Source organism: Chiloscyllium plagiosum, unplaced genomic scaffold (genome assembly GCF_037043375.1).
Source record: "Chiloscyllium plagiosum isolate Xiang-an unplaced genomic scaffold, Cpla_swu_hap1 HiC_scaffold_16, whole genome shotgun sequence".
In the NCBI taxonomy this organism is placed as follows: Eukaryota; Metazoa; Chordata; class Chondrichthyes; order Orectolobiformes; family Hemiscylliidae; genus Chiloscyllium; species Chiloscyllium plagiosum.
The window spans coordinates 17,290,551-17,308,916 of record NW_028270154.1 but is presented as its reverse complement, the minus strand read 5'-3'; the positions used below and the strand labels follow the sequence as shown (position 1 = coordinate 17,308,916).

Here is an 18,366-nt window from a genome sequence, read left to right as displayed (position 1 = left end):
TAAATACCTCCCTCGGGTCACGTCTTCCTCGGTTTCAAGGAGATAAACCCAAACTTCTTCAAGTCTCCCCAGTAACTCGATTCACTCATCTGTAGAACCTTCCCGTTAATCAATCTTGTACATTTTTAACAGCAAATTCATCACCTCAAAGGTCCTAATAATAGTTCAATGCCTCACCCGAAATGACTTGAATCAGCAGCTCAGTAGGATGAGAGGAAAATGTGTCTTCCTCACAGCCAGAAAGCTGTTAAGAATCGATTACCAGGGGCCATCTGCCACCACAGTCTGCTCATTTCAGTTGGGAGAATGTTCATTCTTGGGAAAAGACAGTACCTTCTGAGTACTTCTCCTTGAGTTTCACTTTCGAAGGTCGGGCTGCAGAGTTGAAGTCAATTCTCAAAAGAGATAACAAAGGAAACTACTTTTAATAATGGCCATACTGAAAGCAGGAAATGAGGCAACAGACTGCATCAGGATTGCCAACTAGTCGCATTAACCATTGGCATAATGTAGTCCTGTTCCATGCTTCAGGGCATTTTTTTTTGGTGTGGGCAAAATTAAGCTGCAAGAGATTGCAATTGGTAACATTAAAGAAATGCGGACAAAGGGTAGCATGATGATGTGAACTCATACAGCAATCTGATTCTAATCAGCATCCCAGCACAGGTTTAACAAGTGGTGGAGGCAGTGAGTGTCATTGCGATAATTCTGCAGAATATGAACCCAAACAAGGGCTTTTTCAAGTGATTACATTCAATTTCTGAGAAACGTAAACACGAAGCGGCGGCTTTGCTCTAACTTTGCAACTGCAAATCAATGTAAAATTTATCCTGGCAAGCTTCATCCTTTTACTTGCCAATTTATTCGTTGTCTTTTGCATAATAGTGCTCATTAAGGAGAAAACATTGACGGAGTTAAGGAAAACTAGATAAAATCATGAAGGAGGAAGTAATAGGAGGATGTGCTAGCAAGGTTTCATGAATTACAGTGTCAAGGTGCTCATGTAGAGTTTCAGTACTGTTGAATGAACTGCTTCAGTGCTGTAAATATTATTTAATAATTGTATTTTATGTGACTACTTTACTCTCACCTCTTTCTCCTACAAAAAAAGAGTTCCCAGTACAAAGGGTAAATGGGTAGTTATTTCTTTCATTGAGAAAACAAAGACAGGATACCACAGGGACTGAAAGAGAAGTACTTCACAAAGTAGGTAACAAGATAAGTTAAGGTGATACACGGGGACCTGACTCAACATCTTGACATTGATATTCTGATTATGGATTTCAAATCCCTTCATGGCTTTGACTCGCGCCTTCCCTGCAATCTCTTAGCATCCCAGGATCTTCTGAGGTTTATACATTCATCCAATTCTAATCTTTTGTGTTCCCCCGGCTTCCACTGGCCCATCATTGGCAGAGGTGTCTTCAGCTGCCCAGCTCATGGGCCCTAGAATTAAAGCGTAGCCAATCCCTGCCTAAATGTCTTCATCACTGTTTCGTCCTTTATGACAATTTTTAAAACCTGCCTCTCTGATCAAGCCTTTGTTCATGGATGTCCTGTTATATGGCTTGGCATTAAATTTTGTTTGATGGAGGACCTGTGAAATCTATTGTACACTCCTGTGCATTGCTGTGCTTCACTATGTTAAAGGTGCTACTTAAATGCCAGCTGTTGTTGTTGCTCATACAATATACACCAGTGAACATTCTTTCCATTGAAGTCAATAGGAGGCCGACCATCAATTTTTCACCCCACTCCAAGGCACTCACCACATTCCTCCACTATGCAATTTTCAATGATATTCAAAGTTACCCCACCTCCAAACTTTTAAATTGCTGAAGACTGCCAGAGGAAGATAAGACCCAGGGTGGTTTGGAGTTCCATAACTTCGAGCTTCTGTGAAAAAATGAGTCAAATGAAACTAATTGCAGGATAGTGTAGGTATTGAAATATCATCAGCTAATGGGTGCTTAAAGAATAGGCAAGCACTGAGGAGCATCAATATTAAAGAGAAAAAAACAAGTTTCAACGGTGAAAGACTGAATTGTAGAAGTGAGGGGAAGATTCCCCCATTAGATACTGAAGAATCACTTCACTTTCACCGTAACCTCTTCAAGCAAAGAACGGGTAGCCATGACTAGACCTCTTCACTAGTGAGGCTTAAGGTCAGTAGTGAAAAATTTGCCTCTGCTGCCAGCTCACAGACTGTGCAGTCAGATTGTACAAAAGAAACTGGGTAGCGTCACTAAATAAACATGACTACGCCATTTGGCGTAGGCTTTCTTAGTAATGTATAAATAACTTGCGTGTGTAGCTCTAAGAAAAGTCTGTGCTTGCCAGCATCCAATTTCCAGTGCTGGTCTCTGGAGTAGTTTTTTCTGGTTCATGTAAGAGGATTAAATTTTTATTTTTAACTGTTAGAGCGTTTTGAATTCTACCTGCTGCAAATTAATTTCAGAACACTGGTAGATGGTTGGCATCAAATGTGTGCATAAAGTGAGACATGTGTAGTCTATAATCAAAAGTATGTTGCATCTCAAAGATAGGATAACTGCACCCAGCCTGACCATGTAGATCTAAGCGCAGTGATTGTATTGTCATAATTTTTAAAAAATTGGTGCTTCTGTAGTTCAGTATATGGGAGATCCATTCTTACACCAGAACAGGCCCACAATTCTGCTGTTGAGAAAGAGACATCTTATTTACACACAGTAAAAGAGGAGGGTTAATCCTCAAAGATAGCTTGCCTGTGATCTGCACATCAAATACAAAGTACGAAAAGCCCTCCAGCTTCTGGGGTAATGTCCTCTTTCAGAACAGAGGCGTAGTTTGAAGTGACACTGAGACTTGCACCGCAAATCTTGCCTTCCACTTTTCCAACTTTGAAAATTCTGGCTCAGCCTTTAATTATTAGCCTTGCAACATCAGTGTTTCCTTGATAGACAGAAGTAGTGCAGTGCAGCAACAACTTGGTAACTCAATAAATTAGTTACAGCACTCAGCAGTATTAACAAACTAGCTGAAGGCAAAGGATGTGGAATGCTGTATCAACTGATGAGGGTTCCCTGTGCGTTAGGATATTTGTTGGATACATTGCTGCTTCAACCAATCTAAATAGTGAACATGATTTAAGCAGACAGGAGTGAGTCTGAGCAAACATTAGCACTCTGATGAAGAGTTACTGAAAAATGAAATGTTAACTCTAGCTTTCTCCCCAAAGACGCTGCTAGATCTGCTGAGTTTCTTCAGCACATTTTGATATTTTTTTTGTCTCAAGCATTGGTTTAGATGTGTGTATTTTTTTTATATGCCCAACTAAACAGTCAATAGTTTAATCATCAGCAAGACACTTTAAAACATTCATACAGATTATTTTTTCCTTTTATAAGTACAAACCTACAGAGGATAGGGAGCCAGGAAAGATTCAAAGTTTATTTATTAAATTATTAACATCCTTTTTCACTGATAATGGATGCTTCGAAGATTGCATACAGGAGGTAAACCACTCACATCATTCATTATTTATTCATACCAGTATATCCAGGTTTTGATGCCAACAGCCACAATCAGTTATTTGATTAATGTTATAACTGCACTGAAACCCCTTTAGGATTCAGACCATAAAGAAAGGTTCCTTTCTGACAGCTTGTGGTAATGTTTAATGAAGCTAGATAGAGAGCTGGGGTAAAAAGGTAAGTCCACAAATGGAAAACAGTAACCCAAGCGCTGTTTTTCCTGTCCATCCCTCCTCCAGTTATTCCAGTGTGCATTACCGGTTCCTGCTAAATTAATTGGAGCGCCATCAGAAGCGGAGGATCATGTTTACACTGCCTCCACTGGCAGCAGATGGAACCCATGAAGACTTTGGGTCTATCGGAGATATAACATTTAAATCAATATGCTGTCTTTATTTGGAAGTGGTGAACTTGTCCCTGCTTTTATGAAAACACCACCAAGCAAGTAGCTGATTTAATTTGAAATGGTTATTGGAAAAAGAGTAGGAGATGAAACTCAGCAGATTTTGTCTTCTGCAGGCTGGCATGGGGCTGATGGCTTCCTTCTGTACAGGTGTATACCATATCCTCCAATACCTCATCATCACACTCACATTTTGATGCTGTTCCATACCAGCTCAGAGATTATTTAGATCGATGATGTTTGAACAATTTCATGCTTGCCTGTTGGAAAATCTTCTCGGTGCTCTGCAGTTGTCTTTTCCCTTTGTTTCTTCCTCTGACTCTCATATCTTCCTTCATCTTTGAAGCTAGCTCTAACAATCTCTTGTAAAGCAACTTTATCACCTTTCCCTGTGCCATCAAAAGTTTACTAGATATCTCTCCCTTTAATCATGTCTCTGACCTCAGGCCCCATAAACCTTCAATGTAAGAATACCCCTCCTATTTTGTAAATTATTCTAAAAAGAGAGGAATTGTAAAAATATAAATTGTTCAAACTGATATGTCATACTTCTGGCTTTGAATAGAGGAATGCAGTAGCCCGACATATACATAATAAATATTAACCCAGAAATTTTTGTATCTCATAACATTTCCATAATATTGAGAGGTCTGTATTAGATTGTATTGGGCATAGTATTTAAGATTAACATAGAGTGAAGAGAATCACTTGGTCATACATGCAGTGCGATCAATTTTCTGTCCTCATGAATTAATGGAATGGATATTGAGCAGGCTCTTGTACAGACAGGCCCACTCTCCCTCCTGGCTGTGCATCTAAATGATCCAATATGTCCATGTGCAATAACAGGATCATTTTCCCTCATCTTCACCTCCTCCCATGTTGAAGAGCACAACAAGCCACAGAGATATACTGGGCACCCCTGAGTGATGGGACTAGCTTACTTGCTGATTTATTTGGTTACTCAGTGTCTGTCCTACCCAATCGATCATCACACATACTTACGTAGTTTAAAACAGTGGCAAGACGATTCCCAGTGCCTAATTCTTTGAAAGCATCCTGTTCCTCTTTCTATAAAATGAAATGAGAATGAATACACGCACAGCAAAAGCACGGAGCATGGACGACCACACATGGGTACTTACATAATTTAGAAACGTAGCTAGTCTATTCCCCTGCGTCGCAAGGTTGCTGTCGAAAGGGCGCTGCAACAGATTTCATTTTTAGAGAAAAAAGACAAGTTTATCCTAGATTTCTTTCTATTGAGCTTCTAAACCCTAAATGGCCGCTTTCACCATACAAATCTCAGTAAAAAGTTACAGAGTTCATGAACTTGGAACTGGCCTTTATTTGTGGAAATGTACCTGTGATGCTGCCATTGACTGAATGCAGACAGGTACTGATGTACTTGAACTTGTGGACAGAGAGGGTTCAGTCTGGGATTGTTGAAAGAAACACCAGATCAAAAACAAGGGAAAAATTTACTGTTACCACAAATGGAGACTTGAATACATTCAATCTGAAATTTTTGCAAATAAAGCTGCTCTCAAGAGAGACATTTTAGTCCATCTTTCATGTGGATTTGTGCTGGTGAATCTGTTGATCAATGGATTAAGCAATTACACAGCAAACATTCGCAGAACTGAACAAGTTCCAAAGAAGAGCTTTTGGACTCAAAATATTGATTATGTTTCCACCTCCACAGATGCTGCCAGACTTACTGAGTTTCTCCAGAACATTTTGTTTTTATTTCAGATTTCCAGCATCTGCAATACAATTTTTAATTAGGGTGTGGAGTTCTCATCATAATTCCCAGGCACTATGTGGACACGGATGAAATGGAATAACATTCATAAATAGGAATAATTCATTTCATAGATCCCTGGACATGTCTCAAAATTTAAGCAATCCTTCACGGACAGAACTTCCTAAAATTTGCTACAGACTGGGACAGATACAAAACCACAGCTTTTGTGATTTACAACATCGTTTTATAAGTTAAATATAAACTGAGCTTATACGGCACCCAAATAACTATTTAAGCAGCTATTGCAAAAGTTAAAGAAAAACACTTCAGAAAATTCATTTGAAAGTTGAGTGATTGGGAGATGATACATATTTTAATGACCTGCTCACAAAACTGGAAAGGTCAACAGAAGATTGAATTCTCAAAAGATGTATGGAATGAGCTGCCAGAAGAGGCAATTGGATGGGTATATGAATAGGAAGGGTTTGGAGGGATATGGGCCGGGTGCTGGCAGATGGGACTAGATTGGGTTGGGATATCTGGTCGGCATGGACGGGTTGGACGGAAGGGTCTGTTTCCATGCTGTACATCTCTATGACTCTATTTTGGAGAAGCACTCAGATTGCTTTGCCAGCACAACTGAGCAATATAAATATCCTTAATCCCTAAAAATGAAGAAAGTTTGGATTGGCAGCAAAGCAGTTCATTAAGAGTGATGAAGAAGGTGGTTTGTAAGGGTACAGAATGATTCCAATTCAGGTCCAATCAAGTGATTCTCAATTAATTCAGGGAACAGGCTGATAGGTAGCAAAAATGTACATTACAAATTATTTGGAGGCGCCAGCACTTTTAGATCTTTGGGCTCTCACTGAATCTATCAGAAAGTGGCTTCAATCAGGTAGAATCACATGCTGAAGTAACAGGTATACTTAAAGACAGAGACTACCAAATGTTACAAAGATATCTCTGTTTTAACAGGGATAATGATGAGGTGAGGAGTGGTGTCATGTCAAATCAGTGCACTACATTCAACTATCTTAATGGCTAACATTTTAAGTTCTACATTTAGTCCAAAAGAAGACCTGGATAGTACCTGATTAACTTGACAAGGCTTACTATTATCCAATCAGTACTTGATTCACTAAATACTGTTAAGACTTGAAGATGCCATGCAAAAACGCCACTTGCGTCTCATGGTGAGGAGATGGTTTTATTGAATTGAATTATCTTTATTGTCACTCAAATAAGTAAAGTGAAACATTTACAAGTAATTAAATGATCAGTGCATTTTTTGTCTATCACTTTTATTACTGCAGCTGCAAGGAATTAAGTAATTAGAAATAAACTTGAAAGGTTTTGGTCTTTAGGAATCACTAGCAGCAGTTAAAGAAACAAAGAGGCAAAATCCTAAACAAATTGATGGCCCCTTTTGTGTTTTAAGGATATTGTGGTTTACTCTCTTTAATTGCTTACAGAATGCAAAAATTCCCTGTCCAGCTGTTGATCTCAGTGGATGGAGCTTGTGTTAAACAGATATACATCTGCTCCTTTTTATTTCTTCTGCTACTGCAATCATTCCAAATGAAGAGATTCCAACGTACAATGCTGAAGTGATGAAATCATCTTTTTTTTAAAACGGTTGAGCAGCAATTGTTGGAACTGGCTACCAAATGATGGTGAAATCCATTGAAATTGAACTAGGTGTCATTGCTTATTGAATCAACTAATGCCCTTTCTCCTGTCCCTATTTGTACAGAACTGATCGATACTGAGTGGCTTCTGCCTCATATACAGTCCTCCTGCAGACCCAGTAATTTCACCCTCTTACTCAACTCCTCACCCATTTCTCAGAGAACAATGGTCTAGTGGAACAGGTTATAAGTTCATGTGAGTGAATACAGATTTTACTGAATATTTGGGCAAGAGGTGGTTCTGGGTCAAGCTGAGATAAGAGATAACCTCACAAAGAAGGTGAGTACTGAAGAGCATTGTCACGGATCAAAGCATTCTTCTAGAATTGTAGAAGCACAGAAAGAAACCACTCAGCCCTCAAGACCATGCCAGCTCTGCAAGAATAATTTAGCAAGTGCCACTCCCCAAAACCTTTTTCCATATCTCCAGGATGATAGGAATAGCAGTAGGCCATCAGCCATCAGGTCTGCTCACCATTTAATATGACCATGGCTGGAGAAACACTCCAATGCCCTTTACCCAATACTCTCCTATGCCATTGGCTATGTTTAAAATATAGATTGATAGATTTTTGATTACCAATGATTTTGAATGCTCAAAAACTGAGATTCCACAGACCTCTGAGCGAGAGAATTCTAAGGATCCACAACTTGGAGTAAAATAACTTTTCATCTCTGTCCTAAGTAGCATCCTATTATTTTTAAATTTTGTCCCATGGTTCCAGACTCCTCAACCAGAGGAAACATCTTACCTGCAACTACCATATCTATCACTTTAAATATTTGATAGGGCTCAATAAGATCACTTCTTGCTCTTCAACACTCAAGAGGAGATAGAATTAAGGTTACCCAATCTCATAGAGACTGTGGCTATTCTTTTTTTTATTTCTGTGGATGTTTGATTGCAAGGTGAAATGGGCAAAGGACTTTTTTAAAAAAGGATTGATGAAGGATAGCTGCACCTTTAGAAAGGAGGTAACCTGACCCTCATTGTAAGTACCATTTACACAGCTGCTTGTTCAAGCAGTAGTGGAAGCCTAGTGTGCAGAAGAGATCAAGCTAGGGGGTGAGTACAAATGGAGCCTTGACTGGCAACAAACAGCTGATTGGTTCTGTGCACTGGTGGCCAATTATTAATTACAAGATCCCTCAGCTTATCAACAATTATGTGATTGGTTCCCAGATAGCTGAAGAACTTGGGGACGGGCAGTACAAAATCTTCAGAACACTGGAGCAGAATGAGCTGTTTTCATTCTGTAGTAAAGGCATGTCAAGCCTGAAGAAAGCTAATTTCTTTTCCCCCCTTAGTGCTTGCTGCTCACTATGGTTCTTAAACAGTAAATCAGATTTTCTAAGTGTGAACCGGTCACCCTGTACTTTCTACAAGCAAATGAAAGTAACTGGAGAAAGAAGATCAAGGAATAGCACATTCTGACAAGTCAGCAAACCCTGTGAAACTGCCTTTCCACTCACTCACTCTCTGCCCATAATACCTATTTTGTTCCTGTCTGTGTCTGTCCATACATGTGAATAGAAGGGGAGTCCATATAACGGGGTCAGAACTTCACCCAGTAAAGTTATGTGTCAATGGTTCGTAATTATTTATCTCTCATTGGAATCTATCTATTTGCAGTATATCATAAATCTAGTTAAGTACAGAAACCTGGTCTGTGCTTTATATCAAACTGGGTCTAAATGACAGATAAGTTGGAGAATTATGTGTACTTTTAAAAACTTTTAAGTTTAGTGATGATTTCAGAATAGCAGGGCTAAATTTCCAGCATGCTACCCCAGTGATAGCCATAAGAAGATCCTGTCATCCCAGCAACAAGTCTGGTGAACCTACACAATTAGAATAAATTGGGTAAATTAGGGCAAGTTTCTTACATCAGTTGGGGAATCTAGAACTGGGGACCGTAGTTTAAAAATACAACCATATTTTCAGAAATGAAATTATGAAATATTCCCAACCTTCCCTCCATGATAAGGTCAGAAAGTAGGATGTTTGCAGCACCATTGCAAACTTCTCAGATACTAAAACAATCCATGCTCAAATGCAGCAAGACCTAGACAAAATCCAGGCTTAGGCTTACAATGGCAAGTAACATTTGGACCATTCAAAAGACAGGCTCCTACATATTGTTTACAGCTCCACCTTCAACACCATAATTTCGAAACACAATCATCTCTAAACTCCAAGACCTAGGTCTCGGCTCTCCCCTCTGCAACTGGATCCTTGACTTCCTGACCCATAGATCGTGATCACTAAGAATAGCTGCCAACATCTCCACCACAATTCTTAACATCATTGCCACACAAGGCTGTGTACTTAGCCCCCTACTAAATTTTTTATATTCTCACAACTATGAGGCCAAATTCCATCCAACTTCATTACCTAGTTTGCTGACCACATCACCATTGTACATTGATTCTCAAAAAACATGAGACAGAATACAGGAGAGAAATTGAGCAATTTGCAGAAGGGTATAATGACAACAATCTCTCCATCAATGTCAAGAAAATGAAGGAGCTGGTCATTAACTTCAGGAAGCAGAATGGAGAGCATTCCCCTGTCTTTATCAAAGGTGCTGAGGTGGAGATTGTCAAGATGATCACCAACAATCTGTTCTGGTCCACACATGTTGATGCAATGGTCAAAAAAGTGCATCAAATCTCTACTTCCTCAGGAGGCTCCAGAAATTCAGTATATCTTATCAATTTTTATAGATGCACCATAGAAAACATTCTATGAAGATGCATAACAGCATGGTATGACAATTGTTCTTCCCAAGACTGCAAGACAGTAGTCATGAACACAGCCCAGTCCATCATGTGAACCAGGAGAAAGTGAGGACTGCAGATGCTGGAGATGAGAGCTGAAAATGTGTTGCTGGAAAAGCGCAGCAGGTCAGGCAGCATCCAAGGAGCAGGAGAATCGACGTTTCGGGCATGAGCCCTTCTTCAGGAATCAGCATTCCTGAAGAAGGGCTCATGCCCAAAACGTCGATTCTCCTGCTCCTTGGATGCTGCCTGACCGGCTGCGCTTTTCCAGCAACACATTTTCAGCATCATGTGAACCAGCCTTCCATCCATTCACTCAATCTATACTTACTGCTGCCTCAGGAAAGCAACCAACATAATCAAAGACCCCTCCCACTTCGGTTATATTCTCTTTCACCCTCTTCTGTCAGGCACGTATAAACAGATTCAAGAACAGCTTCTTCCCCCTGCTATCAGACTTTTGAATGGATTTCTCAAATGTTATTCTGACCTCTCCCTCTCTGCACCTTCTCTGTGACTGTATTCTGCACTCTGTTCTGCTACCCTTATGATCTATCTGTGTAACATGTAAAATAACACTTTCCACTCTATCTTAGTACATGCGACAACAATCAATCAAACTCAAATTCCATCATCCGGAAAGACAAGGCCAGCAGATACATGGAAACACCAGCGTCTGCATGTTCCCCTCCAAGCCACTCATCATCCTGATTTGGAAATACAACATGTTCCTTGCTGCTGGATCAAAGTCTTGTAACTCTTTCCCTAGTGGCATTGGGGATCCACACCAAATGAACTGCAGCAGATCAAGATAGCACCTTACTGCCATCTTAAAGGTAGCCAATGATGGACAATAAGTGCTGGCCTAGACAGCGATGCCTATATCTCCTGAATGAATAAAAACATTAAGATCAACACTTGAAAGATGGGAGTCGTTCTGTAATTAATGATCAATCGTTAGTTAGAAAATTGAATTGAAAGGTTTGCTTTGGTAGCTGCTGTTAGGTATTAAGAGATATGGAAGAAAGCTGAGTACACAAGATTAGGTCAATTATGATCTCAGCTGATCCAAGAACAGGACCAAGGGACTAAATGGCCTTTTTTTTAATTTTGCAGTGTCAGGAATACTTTGAATGTCTATTAACAAATAGGGTTACCAACTCTGACAGGTAACACAGGATATGCCATTTAACCTGTTAGCTTCAACCTCCCCACCGGGTTAAACATCATCTTCCTTTCACCTTGAATATTTTTTCATTACTAATAAATAAATGTTCAACAAAACAGAATAAAACAGACATTATTTTTAATGGCACTTTGGGGTTTCCCTCCTCCAGGAAGTGTATAGAGGCTGCAGGGCAAGCCTGCAGTGTGGGCAACTCTAAGCTGAGCAAACAAGACAAGAACTATAAGGGCTTTTGGTCATGATGCCAGCAATATATGTGAGGTTAGTACAAACACATGGATGTTGTATGAATATGTCCAGAGCATGGAATAACTGGCATTAGAAAATCCCATTGGATTTCATCATTTCACTAAAAGTTTCAACCAGTTTCAACCAGTTTCAACAATTGCATTTCATGGTTTACACAAAAAGGCAATGTTTTAGTCCCTTACTTTTATCCATTGTTCAGATTTTATTAAGATTTGCAAACTGAGTGATAAATTTTGGGCAGTGATAAGAGCTAAATCAATGGCCTGAAATTCCAAAGTCTGGAAAACTGCCCTCCAGAATGAGAATCAGATTGAAGAAAATAAAGTTGCAAGTCAAATGCTGGACAGGTTTCATTGTCACTTACTCTAGAGAAATCGAAATGTGGCTCGTACTGTCCTCCAACTCCATAATTTGCTACCTGCAACAAGGAAACAGACTGATGAGAGGCAGCCGTTCATAGGGGCTTCAGCTAGCAGCTTACAGAGGAACACGTTACAGCTGTGGTCTAAATTTCACACCACAAAGCAGAATTCTTTCTGACCGCAAAACAGCAACAAGCTTTTCGAACTTGTGGTCAGTTTCACTTGTAGCAGTTACACGTGCTTTACCTCACCACTCATTCAACTCTTTGATGATCAATAAAACATTTTCAGGAGGTGGTCTATGGGATTTTCCACATTGTTTTGGCTTGATTGCATTGAATATTGGAAACATGAAATGAAAGAGGCTAGAATTGAGAAGTCTAAGCAGATTGTGGCGACTGAGGAGATTGCGGCGATGAAGCAAGGCCTTAATATTGATTTATAGGTAGTCAGTGGAAGTCAGCATTCACATTGCTGATAAAGTAGTACTACTTTCTATGAGTTAGAATGGAAGTAATGTAGTATTGGATGATCTCAAGTTTCTGGGGGGGTAGAATGTGGGAGCCACTCTGGGACATTGGAAGAGTCAATTCTTCAAGTAACAGAAACCTGACTCACATTTAACAAAGGTGAGCTCTTTCAGAGAGCCAGTACAGATACAACACACTGAATAGCTTCTTTCAGAGTGATACTATTTTATGGGGGAACCATCTTGGTTCAGGATTCCACAGTAGAAACATTAACCAAAGGCTTGTAAAGATACCACTGAGTTTCAACATCTTTAACTCTTTCACACATTCAGAAGATTGTAATCATTTAAACTATCTGATACATGTAGCATATTTTCTTTTGACTGTGGAAATGACTATAACGTACGCTCAAGGTTTAGGTGGTGATTTGGTTTCATTCTCGATGTTAGCAACTGTGAAGGCTTCTTTCCTCTCTGCAGTAATTGGTTAGGCTTCCCTAATGCTCACTGCCTGCTGTTCACTGTGTGTGGATTCCAGGCAAAAAGAGAATCATATTTGGCTAGGATACTCTTTCTGAATCACGATCACATTGATACAGGAGAGGAGGATGACTCCATTGGCTTGTTATACCTGTGCCTATCCTCTGAAAGCTACTGTTAATTAGTACCATTTCCTCATTCTTCCCCTGTAGTCTGAGAAGTGTTTCTGCCTCCAAGAACTGATCCAGATCCTTTTAAAAAAAAGCTATGGCGAATTCATGGACTGTGATTGTTCAAAAGGCCGCTCACCACCACCTTCTCCAAAACAATTAGGTGTAGGTAATAAATACTGACCCAGCCAGTGATGTCCACATCCTACACATGAATAAAAAAGGTGTTTGGCCAGATGACTGAGCAAAATCCTGTTCTAGAATGTAGGTTTCAAGGAGTGCCTTAAGTAGAGAGGACAGGGACTAAGACAGAAACTGAAAGAAGAGACTGAGAGTGAGAAAGAGGAAGAGAAGCAGAGAGGTTAATGGCAGGAGGTTCAAAGATTTGGTTCCAAGCAGTTGATGGCACAAGGGTCAACACTGGAGCAATTACATACTAGGGATGTGAACGAGGCTAGAATTGGCACAGTGGAGAAATCTCCGGGATTGTGGGGACTGAGGAGATTGCGGAGATAAAGCAAGGCCTTAATATTGATTAATAAGTAGTCAGTGGAAGTCAGCATCCACATTGCTGATAAAGTAATAGTGCTTTCTATGAGTTGGAATGTGGGTAGAATGTGGGAGCCACTGTGGGACATTGGAAGAGTCAATTCTTCAAGTAATAGAAATAGGGTGAAGGTTAGAGAAGCAGATGAACTGAGGTGGGGGAAGAATCAGGCAATGTTTTGGAGGTAGTAATAAAAAGCCTTAATGATAGTGTGTGGAATCAGGAATACTCCTACTATGCTAGGCCCTCTCTATCATTAAAGATTGGTAGACATGTTAATGAGTCCAAACTGTATGTTAGACTAAGACTTGTAAATCCTTAGTCATATTATAATGCAGATTCAGGAGATGTAAACTAAATACCTGAAGTAACTCCGCAGTGTCTACTTCCAGGCCTGTGACGTCCTCTATTCGTTGATTGACTTTATTCACAACGGGATCTTCATCATCATCCAACCACGCGCTGGACAAAACAAAACAACACTCAAATGGGAGGTGTATCCAAACTTGGACAATGTAATTAGACAAAACTAGACAGTCTGAAGGTCCAATATGTATATTAAACAGACATGCTGATGTAGCAACAGTGCAGAACTGGTATTTTGTTGATCTCAGGAATCCAGACTCCAAAGTTGGACCAGATAGATTGATGATTTATTTTTAAAAATTAAAATCGCTGCCACCTCCTAAAGGTGAGATGTCATCTGGTGTAGTGATTTGCATCAGAAACAATCATAAGGATTTTTTATTGATGATGTTGCCTTTTAACAGAACAAAATGTAAAAGAACCTACAATAGGAAGAGACTGATATAGTGGTAAATTGGATTAGAGTTTCACACAGATAGTGACACACTGAACCACAGTGACACAGTGACTAGCAACATATCGCACCCATCTTTAATTTGAAACCAGCAATTTATATGGTCCGACATTTGCTCTTTTAATTTCAGCAAGTTCCACCATGGATAGATTTGTAAGGCAGATCAGTAAAGAGGAGGCAAGTTGATAAAGAGTTTTGAATTAAATTAAGAACCCACTGTTTCAGTAGCATGCCCAATAAAAGTTCAAAAGCAAACTGCCAATTACTGTGTGATCTATCAATACATCTGCTGCTTAATGACAATTATACCATGTGACTGGAAGTGTTGCATCAAACATATTGAATCAGCAGTCCATTTTACATCCCTCACCTTGACTCTGTAAAGTAAAACAGGTTGCTGGTTCATTTCTGTGCAGCATGCCCCTTGCCCTACACCAATCCAAATATCTCCCGAGCAGTGTGATGTAATGAAAAAGGTTGTGGACAGATGCTTTATCAGACAACAGAAGCATACACCTGCCAGTTTACTGGCAAAGCTGAGAGAATAAGAGGTGGACTTTGCCATCCTTGTACATGAATGAATGAAAGTATGACAAGCAGGCATAGCAAGCAATTAGGAAACCCAATGATATGTTAGCCTTTATTAGAAAGGAACACAGCTATATATAAAAAAAGTCTTACTGCAATTGTATAGGGCATTTGTGAGGGCTTCTGTGGTACAGTGGCAGTGTCCCCATAACTGAGATAGGAAGCTGAGGTTCAAGTGTCACCTACTCGAGAGATGTATCATAACATCTCTGACCAGATTACAAAATATCTGCAGAGCCTTAATAAGGCCAAACCTTCTGCCATTTTGGTCTCATTTACCTAGAATATTTACACTTGACTGAGAGAGAATACAATAGGTTAATGAAATGGTCTCTTATTTAATAGGGTGCTTTGTGAAGAGAGATAGAGTGGAATAGACTAATAGTAGAACTTATACGACAGATGATCTCACAGAAGCAAACAAAAAAACCTCTGAAGATACTTCACAGGATAGAGGGCGACAAAATGGCTGGGATTTTGTTGGGCCAATGGAACTCTTGTCCACCAGTCAGAAACCACCGGAGAACTCTTTGTCAGTTCTGTGACCAATTTAAGGACTGGCAAGGTTGGTGCCATCAACTGGTCATGAATGGGTTCAGGACACAGCCAGGCATTGCTATCAAGGGGAGGTGATATGGTTGACTCTTGACTGCCCTCTGGGCAATTAGGGATGGGCAATAAATGCTGGCTTAGACAGAGGTTTGCCCACAATCCGTGAGTGAGAAATAAAATGGAGAGACTTCCATCATAGGACTGCAAGCATTTGCACAGAAATGATTTCTTTCCTGAAGGAACCAAGTTAGTGAATACATTTGTATTCAGCAGAGCTTGGCAGATGAGGTCTATCCTAGATTTTTTGTTAGATTAGATTACTTACAGAGTGGAAACAGGCCCTTCAGCCCAACAAGTTCAAACTGAAGAGCAACCCACCCAGACCCATTCCCCTACATTTTACCCCTTCACCTAACACTACGGGCAATTTAGCATGGCCAATTCACCTAAGCTGCACATTTTTGGACTGTGGGAAGAAACCGGAATACGCGGAGGAAACGCACGCAGACACGGGGAGAATGTGCAAACTCCACACAGACAGTTGCCTGAGGGGGGAATTGAACCCGAGTCTCTGGCCCTGTGAGGCAGCAGTGCTAACCACTGTGCCACCATGCCACCCAGGTACATTGCTCATATCTCTAAAGGGTTTTTGAATGGGCGTGTCTCCCAGTTTTAGCGAACATGATTGCATCTGTAAACACAATTACAGAAACCTATGGTATTAATCAGTATTTATAGATCATAGAGTCCCTACAGTGTGGAAACAGGTCATTTGATCTAACAGGTCCACACTGAGCAGCAAGCATCCCTCCCAGACCCATCCCCCGACCCCTTTACTTCACATGTTTAACCCATCTAGCCAGTATGTCCCTGAACAGTATGGGCAATTTAGCATTGCCAATCTGCCTAAGTTGCACATCTTTGGACTGTGGGAGAAAATCAGAGCACCTGTCAGAAACTCTCGCAGACATGGGAGAACATGCAAACTCCACACAGACAGTTGCCGAAGGCTGGAATCAAACCCGGATCCTTGGTACTGTGAGGCAGCAGTGTTAACCACTGAGCCAGTGTGCCACATGCAAAATGTATTCCTACCCATTCTCATCAGGAAACTTAACACTACTGGAAAGTTCTGAAAACTTAGTCACAAACTTTAACCCACTATCAGGAAACAGAAAGTTGCTACTTGCACAGTTAAAACGCCCTGCCTGGCTTCCTGAGAGCCCCAACAGGCCCAGAAAATTCCAGCCATGGTTTCCTTGAAAGAAAATCTTAAATTCCATTCCAGTTGCACACAATTCCAGAACACAACCTGTGGATGCTCACTAACTGGACAACTTCAGAGAATAGATCCAGAGTGATAGCGTGACTGAAAGCCAATGTTGACAGAATCTGACCTCGCACAAGACGTGGCCCCAGTGAGCAGGAGGACATTCTCCAGAATCAAGAAGATGTGGGAAAACTGGACTCCTATTCACCAGCATCAAAGATCCACGAACTAATCAAGTATTTAACAGCAGAAAGCCACCATACTTCTGTCCCAGAAGCAGAGAGCTGACTAGCTTCATATTGCCATCTGCTGTTGATCTTGATCATGCTCAGCTTGTGCCTAGCAACAACTTCCCTCGAAGTAAATCATAAAGGTTACTTCTCAGAATGTTCCAAGGTATCACAAGATCTACTTGGAACTCGATCTAAAAGCTTTTGAATTTTGCTGCTGAATACATCATGTGTCACTGCAGGGAAAAATGGCACCATACAACACAGTATAGAGCTTGTTTCAGTAATGGCAACTATTTCTGTCATTCATTGATGCAAAAATCCACCCAGTTCATCAACGCTGTTAAGAAAAAATACACCGGCTAGATCAGGTAGGATCATAGACATGTGGTAGCAGACTCTTATCAATGTGTTTATTCTCAACTACTCTCAGAAATCACCTATCAGAACCCTCAATTTATGGACAAATAGGGACAGGCAACAAATACTGCCCTTGATAGTGGTACCCAGATCCATAAAAGAATAAAGAAAAATAATACTCATTTAAAATCATCCCAGTACCTTAAAAATTTGGAGCTGTCTCAGTCTGTTTTCCCTTTCAAAGCTGATATGTTACCTTTAATTACCACTTCTGAATTCACCTCATCTTCTGCTTCTGTTTCTCTCAGCCTTGAATTGCCACATAATATACCTTGACATCTTCTCCAGAAAATCTCCCTGTTTCCCTCTTTTTTTTGCTTTTACTGCATTTCTATCCCTGGTTGGGGGCAAAAAAAAAAAAATCACCAAATCTAGGCTCCAAGCTACTCTGTAATCTGCCCAGCACTGTGACTGGAACAGTTCCCATTCTTAGAATCATGCTGTTATAACACTACCAGGTGATGTTGGAACAGGTGAAACTCACACAAGGAAAACTGATATGTTTGAATGAATAAGACATTTAAGTACTAACGCAGACTTAATGCAATGTAGACATAATTAACAATGTTAAAATATAACAGTTTTCATGAATAAAATAAGAACAATCACATCAAAACTCTCCAACTATGCAAAATCCCAAAGAAATCAAGTTGATAGAATCTATACAATTTGGAAGTGGGCCATTCAGCCCATCAAATCTACACCAACCCTCCAAACAGCATTCCACCTTGACCCACCGCCTACTTTATCCTTGTAACCCTGCATTTACTATGGCTCATCCATCCTGTCTGCACATCTCTGGACACTATGGGTAAGTTAGCATGGTCAATCCACATAACCTGTACATCTTTGGACTGTGGGAGGAAATTGGAACAGCCAAAGGAAG

The 18,366-nt window shown here is 40.3% G+C and overlaps 1 protein-coding gene across 7 annotated transcripts in view; it reads right to left on the bottom strand.

Moving 5' to 3' along the window:
• The window catches only part of LOC122556496 (prolyl 4-hydroxylase subunit alpha-2-like), a 92,032-nt gene that overhangs the window by 12,846 nt on the left and 60,820 nt on the right, over positions 1–18,366 (bottom strand). For 3 of the 7 annotated variants that reach the window (XM_043703189.2, XM_087995180.1, XM_043703190.2), the window contains exons 10-13: positions 13,963–14,062; positions 11,937–11,990; positions 5,064–5,123; positions 4,924–4,989 (exon numbers count right to left, since the gene is read on the bottom strand). In XM_043703189.2, the coding sequence (XP_043559124.1) occupies positions 4,924–4,989; positions 5,064–5,123; positions 11,937–11,990; positions 13,963–14,062 (280 nt within the window). The remainder of the gene's footprint in view (positions 1–4,923; positions 4,990–5,063; positions 5,124–11,936; positions 11,991–13,962; positions 14,063–18,366) is intronic. The other 4 variants (XM_043703195.2, XM_087995183.1, XM_087995182.1 and 1 more) reach the window with 2 other exon arrangements.